Consider the following 11,072-nt stretch of genomic DNA (forward strand, 5'->3'; position numbering starts at 1 on the left):
AGTAATTTAAAATAATGGCGCTAATCGGAACCAATAAAAATCGTTTATTCAAAGCATGCGCAAGCGATTTGAAAATTCCAAAAACGCACGTGGTTGTGACTTGTGATAAAAACATATGTAAATACAGTGAACAAAAGCTGTAAAATAATGTTTTTTACGTATTTTAATTAATTTGTGTATCATTAAAATATATTAGACAATATCTGTTTTGTATTTTACATATAATTTAAAAAATGGAGTCAGTTAATGAGCTTGAAACATATCTTTTAATGAATTATATTGTTGCCGATAAAGGTAAAGTAAATTGTATATTTTTTTATGTAAATATATTTAATTTTTATTATATTAATATTCTGTACATAAAACTGTTTTTGATTTATGTCGATTTTTTAAAAAATTAAATTCAAGAGAAACTATGCGCTTATAATTGTTGTACATAACCTCAAAATTTTTTTCTAATTTTTTTATTTATGTATATATATATATATATATATATATGTATCAATCAATTATCATTAACTAAGATATTCAAATTGTAAATAATATAACAAACTTTTTATTTTAGATATTTATATACCTTCGGCGGTAAAACAAATATTGGATGGAAAATACGAATTATTGCTTGAAAATAAGAATTTATTGTCTTTATCGGAAACAATTGATAATATTGAAGAAACAATTGTGAAATTCATTAAAACAGACAAAGATCAACATTTAAATTGGCTTTCAATTGGAATTGCTTCACTATTACATTTTATTCAACACAATTGGACAGGACCATCATCTAAATTGGAAATTGAAAATTATTCCTTTCTTCGAGAAATAGCATTTAAAAATTTATCATTACACGATGAGTGCAATGAAAATATGTCTCGAGCAGAATTTTTATATTTAGCAAAAATAATTTTTTCATGTAAAGAATTACAATCATCATTTGAGAGTTGTGCATGGTGGCTTCTTAGAGCAAATTATGTTCATCAATTAATTTTAGAAGAAAATTCAACAATAATATTTCAACAATTTGAGAAATTAATTGAAATTATTTCACAATCTTCCCTTTTAGAAAATTATTGTCTCAAGACAATTTTTAATTTGGAAGTAACACATTTTTATTTATACTATAGACGAGTTCAAAGTTCAGAAATTTTTTTTGAAATTGCTGAAAAAATAGCTGAATTAAAATTAGAATTAAAAGGTGCATTAGGTGTGCGTACCAAATATCAACAGATGGAAAAAGCTCAATTATTATTAAAAATTAAAATTGAAAAAGAATTATTTCCATCAAGGCCCTCCGATGTTACGCCAAATGCTTTGAATTTAAATGATGATTTAAGATTGGAGAAAATTAAATTCTCTGAGGAAACACAAAATGTGAAATTGGGTTCTATTGAGGAAGCAATTATCATGACTAAATAGTAATAAATTTTCTATTATACTTTTTAATAAAATAATATAAAAATATAATATATTAAAATTAAATTTTTAATATTTTATAGTTTTCATCTTCAACTTTCGCAACCAAAACATCAACTTACTTCTGAAGAAATTACACCCTATTTAGCTGTAAGTTTACATTTCTTTTTATAATAATCATGGGATTTAATCTGTATTAAAAAAAAAAAAAATTTAATCTACAGAGAGTGATTGAAAATACGAATAATTGGTCCCTGAAATTATCGTCATTATATCAAAGATGTGTTAATGAATCGAATCATAAAAGAACGATAGAGCGATCAATAGCACAAATGGAATATTTAATAGATCAGGTGAATGATGATAAAGCGCAAATTTCTCACAGAATGGATATGTTTTTTGTTAGTGGCTTAAAACCAAAATGGTCATTTAAACAAACGCTTGCAGATCAAAAATTGAATTTGGGACTTGTAAAAGGAGCTCTCGATCTCTATTTAAGTCTTCATCTTTGGGAAGATGTGGTTCTTTGCTATACAATTCTTGGCTTAAAGCACAAAGTAATTTCATAAACATATAAAATAATTTTAGAAGTTCATCAAAATATTTTAATAATATTTTATTTCATATTTGAAACAATGTTTTTCAAAAAGAATTGAAATTTAATGTTTTTAAAACAAAATTAAGAATTTTTTAGAATAATTGTTTTTGAAAATACAATTTTAATATTCTCAGGCTGCGGAAATTATAAAGCAAGAAATTGATAAAAAGCCGTCAGTGAAATTATGGTGTTTACTTGGAGATGCAATGGAGGAAGAGGAACATTATGAAACTGGTTGGAAATTGTCTGAAGAAAAAAGCAGTCGTGCACAACGACATTGGGGAATCTTTCATTTTAATAAGAAAAATGTGAGGAAACAAATTTTATTTTATTTTTTGTAATCTATAATTTACTGATTCTTTAGTGCAAGAAATAAGAGAAAAAAATGAAATTATTATTTATTTTTTTTTTAATATAAAAAAGAATTTAATTTTGATTTTTTCTTCTAATAAAAATTTAAAAATAAAACAGTAAAAATTGCACTTTTTAATATTTAATAATAATTCGAAAATTCAATTTGAAATATTTATTTTTACAGTACATTGAGGCCGTGGCGCATTTAAAACTTTCTGCAGAGTTGAATAATATTCAAGAAAGTGTTTGGGCGAGACTTGGATTCGCTTGTTTAGAAATTGAAAATTGGGAATTAGCCGCTACAGCATATAGAAGTTTTTGCGCTTTAGATCAAACGGTTAGAAATAAAAAATCATACTATAATTATTTACTAATGTAGTTGTTTAAATAATTAAATTTGAATAATAATTTACAAATTTTTATTTTAGTGCTTTGAAGCATGGAATAATTTGGCAAAGGCCTATATTAAATTAGGCGAAAAACAACGTGCCTTTCGAGCTCTTCAGGATGCAATTAAATGTAATTATGATCGATGGGAAGTTTGGGACAATTTAATGGTCGTCAGTATTGATTTAGGACGATTCACAGAAGTAATTCGTTGTTATCATCGAATTATTGAAATTAAAGGTCAACATTTGGATGTGCAAATTCTTAATATTTTATCAAATGCCATAATTGACGATATTAACGATGCCGATGGCAATAAGACACGAAATATTTTACCAAAAGCTTTAGAACTTTTTGGACGAATAACATCTGTATTGCCAAATAATGCTGATGTATGGCGACTTTATGCCGAATTAAATTCTCTAAATAATGATGATATTAATAATCAAAAAACAGCACAATATTTGCAAAGAGCATATCGTGCCTCGGTTTCCGATCCAAAATGGTTTCAACGATTAGAATCAGTGGAAAATGTTTTAAGCATGTGTATTAAATTGGCCGAAGCTTATGAAAATTGTTCGCAAAATTGTTCAGATATACAAAAACGAGGACTCCTTGGAAGTGCAAAATTATCACTTCAATCAGTTATTAAAAAAGTGAAAGATCAAGAATTAAGTCAACAACAAGAAATTATTAATAATTTGCTGAAAGTTGAAGAAAAACTTATTAATATTATCGCGGATTTGGATAAAATAAAGTAACATCGGATCATGAAAATATTAAAAAAAAAAAAAAAAAAAAAACTGTTTTAATGGAAATTTTTTTTATTAAAAATATATAAAAGAAAAATGAGATTTTATTGTTTTTAAAATAGAAAACTTTTTTTCATTTTGAAGAAAATTTTTCTTTTCTTTAAATAGTAATTTCAAGTAAAACTTAATCATTGATTTCAATTTAAAATAAAGTTTCTCCAATAGCAATTCGACCATCAAAATAATATTCCGTGTAGAATTGCATCAAAAAAGCGCCACCAAGTTGCCAAAAATCTTGTTCTGATACGACAAACGGTGACAGACATGCTTCCATACTTTTAAAAGACATCTAGGAAAAAAAATAGTTTGTTAAATTCTTAAAGAACTTATAATATTACAATTTTTTTTATATGTAAATTATTTACCCGTTGAACGTAATATTTTGAATCAATAGTAAAATTTTTGTTTTTTAGTATAAAATGAATGCGAGGTAATTTTGCATATTCTCTACAATCCACCTGAAAATTAAATCAATGAATAACATGTAAATATATTTTACAAAATTTCTTTTAAAAAATAATTAAAATTTATTTTCAAAAATATTAAATTTCTAATTTAATTAATAAAAAGAAATAAATAAAAATATATAGTAATTGAATAAAAATTACCACATATCTTCCAATTTGAGGTGCAATATTTTTGGCATTTATTAAATTATTAATTCTCATAATTTCCCTTGCAGGTCCTTTTATTGTATTGGTACTGGTATCCATAATAGCATTTGTATTTCCAGTAATCATGAAAGTTTTCTTAGCACTTTCCAGCATAATACTACAGATTATAAATATTTTATTATTATTAACCATATTATTATATTTTTATATTTATATTTAACATAATTCATATTTTTATTACAAATTAAATTATTTAATTTTTCTTCTTTTTATTTAATGTAATTATCAAATTATATATATATATATACAATTAAATTCACATTTCAATAAAATGAGTTATTATTGAATCAAAATTTTTCTATTAAATTAATTAATGAGTGAAATCGAAATATAATAAATATTTACGAGTCAACTTCAATTTGCCAATAAAGTTTTTTAGTCACAGGCACAAATGTTAAATCTCCTTTAAGATGTTTTCTTTCAGTTCCTCCCAATATGAGTCGGCCAGCTTTCTCAGTTGTCTCATCTCTGTATAGTTATTTATATAATAATATTATTTATAAAATTTTTTTTTTTTAATTCTAAGAAATAATTTACAATTTTATAATTTTTACCTGTTCATATAAATAGTGAATACAGGTTCTTTAACGACTTTTTGTTTTACCAAATTATAAAAGAATGGAAGAGAATTTGTTTGACTTAAACCTTGAAATCCTAAGCCAACAATTCCATCCGCTCTTTGAAGTGCAAATGATTTAAATGAAATATGAGTCATTTCGATAAAGGTTTGATTTGTTACATTTTTATGCGGCGTCTAAATATTCATCGAAAAAAAAAAATTTTTCAATTAAAATTTATTAATTATACAATTAATTTAATCATAATTCATGAATTATTTAGTAACTATTTAATTCTATGACTGATTAATAGAATAATTATATTAAAATACCACAAATCATAAGTTAAAAAAAAAACTCATTTTGCATAAAAAAAAAAGTTGCATTTTTTTATCGATTCTTAAAAGTGTAGATAATGTAATTATTGTCTTACATAAAAATTGTCTCTGGAGAGAAATCCTAATAAAGAATATGAGTCTGTTGTGATATTTACTATCGTTCCGTCTGGCTGATAAGTCGACGATTTTGTGCTATCGTATCTAGTATGAGTCACTATAAATTTAATATGCATATAATTAAAAAACTACATGTAATTTCAAATATTTACGTATTTTAATAAATATATAAATTAAATTTTTATTTTCTTACTGCAAACAATTTCTATTAAATTGCATCTTGAAGAAGGAACCCATATATCGCCCCAAGTTGTATCGAAAATAACTTTAAATTCTTTCGCTGGTTTACCAATTTTTATTAATCCATAATATTCTGACTATATTAGAAAAAAAGATAAAATTATATTCTAATTAAATAATAATAAACAAAAATTTGAAAACAATTTATAATACTCACATCCATGAATTTATATAACACAATTGACTCATTTTGTGGTATTTCAGATGTTTTTATCACTTGTTTATTATTTTGTAATTGTTCTAATAATCTTTCTGGATATTTTTGATAAATGTCTATTCTAAAATTCAATAAAAAAAAAAAAAATTGACTTAAATTACTCATAGTAAAAAAAACAATTTGTTTGAATTTTATTTACTGTAAATTTATTATTTTATTTTGGTTAAAACTGTTTTTTTTTAAATATTAATTTGATATAAAATAATGTTTTATGGTATGTACTTACGTGAAAATAGCATCAGTAGATAACGCAATTGTTGATAGAATTGTTAAAAAAAGAAAATTACTTTTTTTTGAAATCATTTTGCAAATTTATTCGAACTTTTTAATATTTAGTTAATAACTGTTTTGTTAAAAATTAAAAATTAAGATTTTAACTTTTACGTAAATTATTTCGATGCTTATAAAGTCGCTTATGACAAATAACTAAAGTGTTTATAGAAACTACAATTCGTTAGACATAAAAAGAGGTAGGTACTTCCCCGAAGTTTTGTTTTTGGATTAAATTTCAACTTTTTGTTTATGAATTTTGCGTATTACCAACTGCGTAGAAATTTATATCTTTTTAAATTTGTTTAAATTACATCCGCTAGATGTCGAGCTGTAATACTTCCGGTATTCAATTTTTGATGGATTCAATTTTTTTACATTGTATGTAATTATAATAATTATTAAGATATATCCTATATAATTTTAATGTCGTGATATAAGTGGTATATTTTTTCTTGAAAATTTAAGGAACATTTTTTTTTATAATAACTAAAAAAACACCGTGGTAATTGAATATGAAAAATTGTGCATATACTTTTTTATGAGTAATAAAAATGGCGACGCATCATATAGTGGCGGTTCTGAATATTTTTTTATTCACACAAGCATGACGACGGTCTTAATATACGTAGTACAGCACGTGGTTTGTTTATTTTCATGATCTGAATGAACGTGATAAACACAAGTGTATTTCCGTTTTAAAAAAACAAAAAAAAAACATTTTTATTCGTTTTTTATATATGCGCGTTAAACAATGTCAAACGGTTATAACCTACAAATGCGTGGCGACGGACGTAGAAAATTCAATTACAACTATCAGGATGTAGAAATTGAATCATTATTAGGTAAGAGATACATATTTCTTTATATTCTTCAAGAAATATTAACTATATGATTAAATTTCTAAAGTATCTTTTACATTTACAATATTCATATTAACCTGTTGCATGGCTAAGAATTTAAAGTTACATACTGTGTATCTTATTGTTTCTTTTGTTAATTAAAGTGAATTATGATTATTGATGATTTAATATTTCTTGAAGGTCGTAATCATGGTTTTGTTGATCGTGAAGGGCGTGATGTACGAGAAGTAAGAATGGGAGGTGACACCCTCATGGCAGGTATAAGACCTCGAATTTCATTTAAGCAAAAAACAAGAGTTGCATTACCACGAAATTTATCATTCGCTGCGCAAAATTATATCGATAATGACGATGACCTGGAGATGTCTGTTAACAATAATAGGAATGAATTTAGCGAAAGACAAGTCATTCTTAAAGGACGTGGTCGATTACTTCTTAATGGTAGATTGGGTGCACCTCCAAAAGATTTGAGGAGCAAGCTAATTCAAACAGTGCTCGCCGATGCTTTTTGGTATAAAGTTACTGTAAGTAAGAGATTTTATATATATATAAAAAAAATCATTTACCACGAGATGAAAATAATTTGAATTACTTTTAGATTCCGTGTGGAGCTAATTTTGAAAAAGACTTTATCATTAAGAAGATTTTACAACACATTGCCCCTGAGACTTTTATACCTATTATGGTAATTTTTATTTTACTTTCAAAATATAGGTATTTTAGAAAGAAAATAGAATATTTAATAATGGAAAATTTTTCTTTTTTTTTTGGGATTTTTATAGTATCAACATTTTGAGAGATCAGCAATATTTTATGTTGACAATAACAAAATAGCAAAAACGTTATTGAATTGTGATTGTAAGATTTTTTTGAGGGAAAGTTTTAAGTTACATGTGTATGTAAAACCAGGCCATCCTAATTTGTTAACGAAATCTAGTGATATATCGAGTACTTTAAAGGAAAAAATTGTTCAAATCGTTGCATTGCGTTATAATCAAGAAACGAATACATTAAATCTTTCTGAATTTCACCATGATCCAGGTTTCTCTATTTTTTTTTCAATAAAATATTTTTAATACAATTTTTTTTTTTTTTTTTTACTAAGATTTTAAATCAATAATTATAATAATTAAATATTCTTTTTTTTCAAACAGCTCTTGTGGACAATCATTTTTGTGCTTTGTTTCAACCTTTATTGTTAACAACAGTTTTGGATACTGCCGTACAATTAGTTCCCAATATACAAGGATTGAATCTTAACGGCAATAAATTCACATTAATTGATAGACTCAGTACATTAAAGGACAGATTTAAAAATCTTAAAACTCTCCAACTTGGTGATAATCTATTGAAGGATATCAATTTAATTGAACCAATAAGAAATTTAAACTTGGAAGAATTAGTGCTCTATGGAAATCCTTTTTACAATAGTTATATTATGCGTAAAAGTGAATACGTAAGGTAATATGTATTTTTATTTTATTTATTTATTACTTTATATTATTTTTTTATTTATAATTAGAATTATTTTCTTCTTTAAAGCTCTATTGAATCTTGGCTAACAGTTTATCCTGTAAAATTGTGAATTAAAAGATTTCATTTATCATTTTTTTACCAATAGCTCTGTTTGGTAGAGAGTAATTTATTTTTTATAGAAATTATGAAAAATAAATGAGAAGTTTTTATTTAGTAACATTTTTCTTATTTAGGTATTTTCGAAACAAAAATGAAAATAATTTTTGTAAAGACAAAAAAAATATGATATAATTTAAATAAATATTATCTTATTTTGTCTAGAGATAGATTCTTTACTAATTTCTAATTTTTCAAATGTGACAATTTTTTTGAAAAACACTTTTTTTTTTAATAATTTATACTATATATAGTGTATCGTATTTTGACAAATTTTGACCTAAAAGCAATTTTGAGAATCTTTTTCTGGACACAATAATCTATTATTTATTTGAATTGTATCATTTTTGAGTGATTAAAAAGTGTTTTCAAAATTACCAAAATATGATAAATGACACAAAATGAATATTTATCATATATTTTTCATTATATTTATGAAAAATGAGTTATTTTCTATTGAGCTGAGTCATTGGTAGAAAATAATAAATAAAAACGAATATAATATTAATTATAATTTACAGAATAAGTATACATTAACCATTAATAAAATAAATAACATCGAAAGGTACAATTTACATAATGAAATTTATAAATTTTGATTTGAAAATTTATTTTTCTTAATATTCTATTTTCATTTAATTTTCAAAAAACTTCCTTTTGCTGGATTTTTCTATGAACAACAGTGATGTACGTAATAAATTTCCAAAACTTTTACGTTTGGTAAGTAATTTCTTTCCTTTTTCATTATTGAATATTATTTTTGCTACATTGTAAATATTAAAAAGAAAAAAAAATGTCTTATTTAATAAAATTACAGGACGGTATCGAGTTACCACCTTCAATTTCTTTTGATTTGGTAGAAGAGGATTTACGAATTCCGCCATCGAAAAAAGTATTTTCTGTCAATTCAGAAGTGAACAGGATTGCAAGTCAATTTATTCAACAGTATTTTTCTGTTTTTGACAATGAAAATCGACAAACTTTAATGCACGCTTATCATGAGTCTGCAGTTTTCAGTATGACTGTGTCACCAAGTGTGGGGGCAAGGTAAATTTAAATTTCGAAATTGAATTTTTTTTTTTTTTAATATTATTAAACTTTTTCATGAACTTTATTTATTTACTCACTTTTTTTTAGACCAAACAGTTATCTCGGTGAAAGTAGAAATATACTTCGATTAAACGATCAAAATCGTCTGAACAGAATGCTAAAACGTGGAAAGTTGGCAGTTGTTTCAGCCATTTCTGAATTCCCGAAAACAAAGCACAATACAGAGACTTTTACCATGGATGTGTCCTTCTGTTCGGTTAGTAAATTTTAAAGTTTTTCGATGTCACTGTTAATTGTTAAGAAATATTAAAAAAAAAAAAAATTGTCGAAATTCGTAGCAAACTAATAAAAATTGTAATTAACATTTTTTTTTCAGGAGTCAATGATGTTGGTTACAGTAGCAGGACTCTTTAAAGAATCCAATGATTTGGATTCACCGTTTCGTTATTTTAATCGCACATTAATAATCGTTCCCGAAGGAGATGGTTTTGTTATTATTAATGAACAATTGTACATTTCAAATGCAACTCAATTGCAACAGAAGCTAGCAATGAAACAAACGAGATCTACGGAAGTAACAATGTCATATCAAGAACCCGTAACGAATTGCCAAAATAAAATGGGACTTTTATCCGAAGATGTCAAGGAGAAAATGGTAAAAGATTTGAGTCAGGAAACAAACATGAATATTGTCTGGAGTCACAAGTGTTTGACTGAGGTAGAATGGAATTATGAGCAAGCTATTTCAGCTTTTCAACAATTTTTTACTCAAGGTATTATTCCTGCCGAGGCCTTTAACAAAAGTACTTAAGGAAAAAGAAAACGGAAGTAAAAAAATACAATTAAAGAGATTTTATAAATTAGTAACAATTAGAACTCTGAACAATCTACATGAAAAAAGGAAAAAGAAAACTTCCAAAGAGATTTTAAAAGTTAGTTAATTTTAAATAACACAACTCTACAATGAAAGTATTGAATTTTTTTTTTTTTTTTTATTTCATTTTATAAAGATTTAATTAATGTTTAAACATTACAAGAGCTGTGTTAAAAAGTAACAAAGTTACAAAGAACTGTTATGTTTTTCTCTCTTGTAAATAGAAGTTGAAAAATATATTGTAAGATTAAGAATTTATAATATTTGACTGAAAAGAATATTAAGTTACAAAAAGATGCTGTTATTTTTTTATAAAGACATGTGATCACAAAGGATTGTCAAATGACGGACAATCTAAAGTATTAAAATGTTGTGTTACGCGAAATATTTTTTTATTTTGTTAATTTCAAAGATTTACATAAGAATTTAAATAATAAGTTAGTTTAGAAAAGAAATATGATTTTTCATTTGCGTTTCACGCATTTATGTCTTTATACCAAATAAATAATTTTTTATAATTATTGTAATGAATGTGACTTTACAAATTTATTATAATTTTAATTTATTACATTTAAATCATTTTGTGAATTTCTAAATTTTTAAAAATGATAATAAATATATTATTCTTAAAAATAAAATAGTACAATTTTTCAATGTCCCCATATAATTTATTATT

At 24.6% G+C, this 11,072-nt stretch overlaps 3 protein-coding genes across 4 annotated transcripts; 2 read left to right on the forward strand and 1 right to left on the reverse strand.

The window, feature by feature from the left end:
* Positions 1–68: 68 nt before the first annotated feature.
* LOC127278206 (tetratricopeptide repeat protein 27) lies at positions 69–3,677 on the forward strand. Its single transcript, XM_051299798.1, has 7 exons — positions 69–294; positions 566–1,415; positions 1,497–1,563; positions 1,638–1,970; positions 2,146–2,319; positions 2,550–2,702; positions 2,794–3,677. The coding sequence occupies exons 1-7, from the start codon at positions 234–236 to the stop codon at positions 3,511–3,513; spliced, it is 2,358 nt and encodes a 785-aa protein (XP_051155755.1). The 5' UTR covers positions 69–233; the 3' UTR covers positions 3,514–3,677.
* On the reverse strand, positions 3,584–6,232 carry LOC127278207 (lysosomal aspartic protease-like). The gene is made up of 9 exons (XM_051299800.1): positions 5,934–6,232; positions 5,648–5,768; positions 5,444–5,567; positions 5,229–5,347; positions 4,793–4,992; positions 4,584–4,706; positions 4,173–4,335; positions 3,930–4,022; positions 3,584–3,853 (listed from the first exon to the last, which is right to left on the reverse strand). Exons 1-9 carry the CDS (start codon positions 6,008–6,010, stop codon positions 3,707–3,709), a joined length of 1,167 nt encoding a protein of 388 aa, XP_051155757.1. The 5' UTR covers positions 6,011–6,232; the 3' UTR covers positions 3,584–3,706.
* A 218-nt stretch (positions 6,233–6,450) lies between these two features.
* On the forward strand, positions 6,451–11,034 carry LOC127278208 (nuclear RNA export factor 1-like). Of its 2 annotated transcripts, none has more exons than XM_051299802.1 (9): positions 6,451–6,822; positions 7,051–7,364; positions 7,439–7,525; positions 7,623–7,881; positions 7,995–8,301; positions 9,156–9,192; positions 9,290–9,519; positions 9,610–9,778; positions 9,899–11,034. In XM_051299802.1, exons 1-9 carry the CDS (start codon positions 6,732–6,734, stop codon positions 10,331–10,333), a joined length of 1,929 nt encoding a protein of 642 aa, XP_051155759.1. In that variant the 5' UTR covers positions 6,451–6,731; the 3' UTR covers positions 10,334–11,034. The 2 variants fall into 2 exon arrangements, with proteins under 2 accessions (XP_051155759.1, XP_051155758.1); XM_051299801.1 differs by having other exon boundaries at positions 6,455–6,822; positions 7,021–7,364.
* Positions 11,035–11,072: the final 38 nt, after the last annotated feature.

The sequence above is a fragment of the Leptopilina boulardi genome, unplaced genomic scaffold (assembly GCF_019393585.1).
Source record: "Leptopilina boulardi isolate dan_hultmark-lab unplaced genomic scaffold, ZJU_Lbou_2.1 LbouV2_199, whole genome shotgun sequence".
NCBI classification, from domain to species: Eukaryota; Metazoa; Arthropoda; class Insecta; order Hymenoptera; family Figitidae; genus Leptopilina; species Leptopilina boulardi.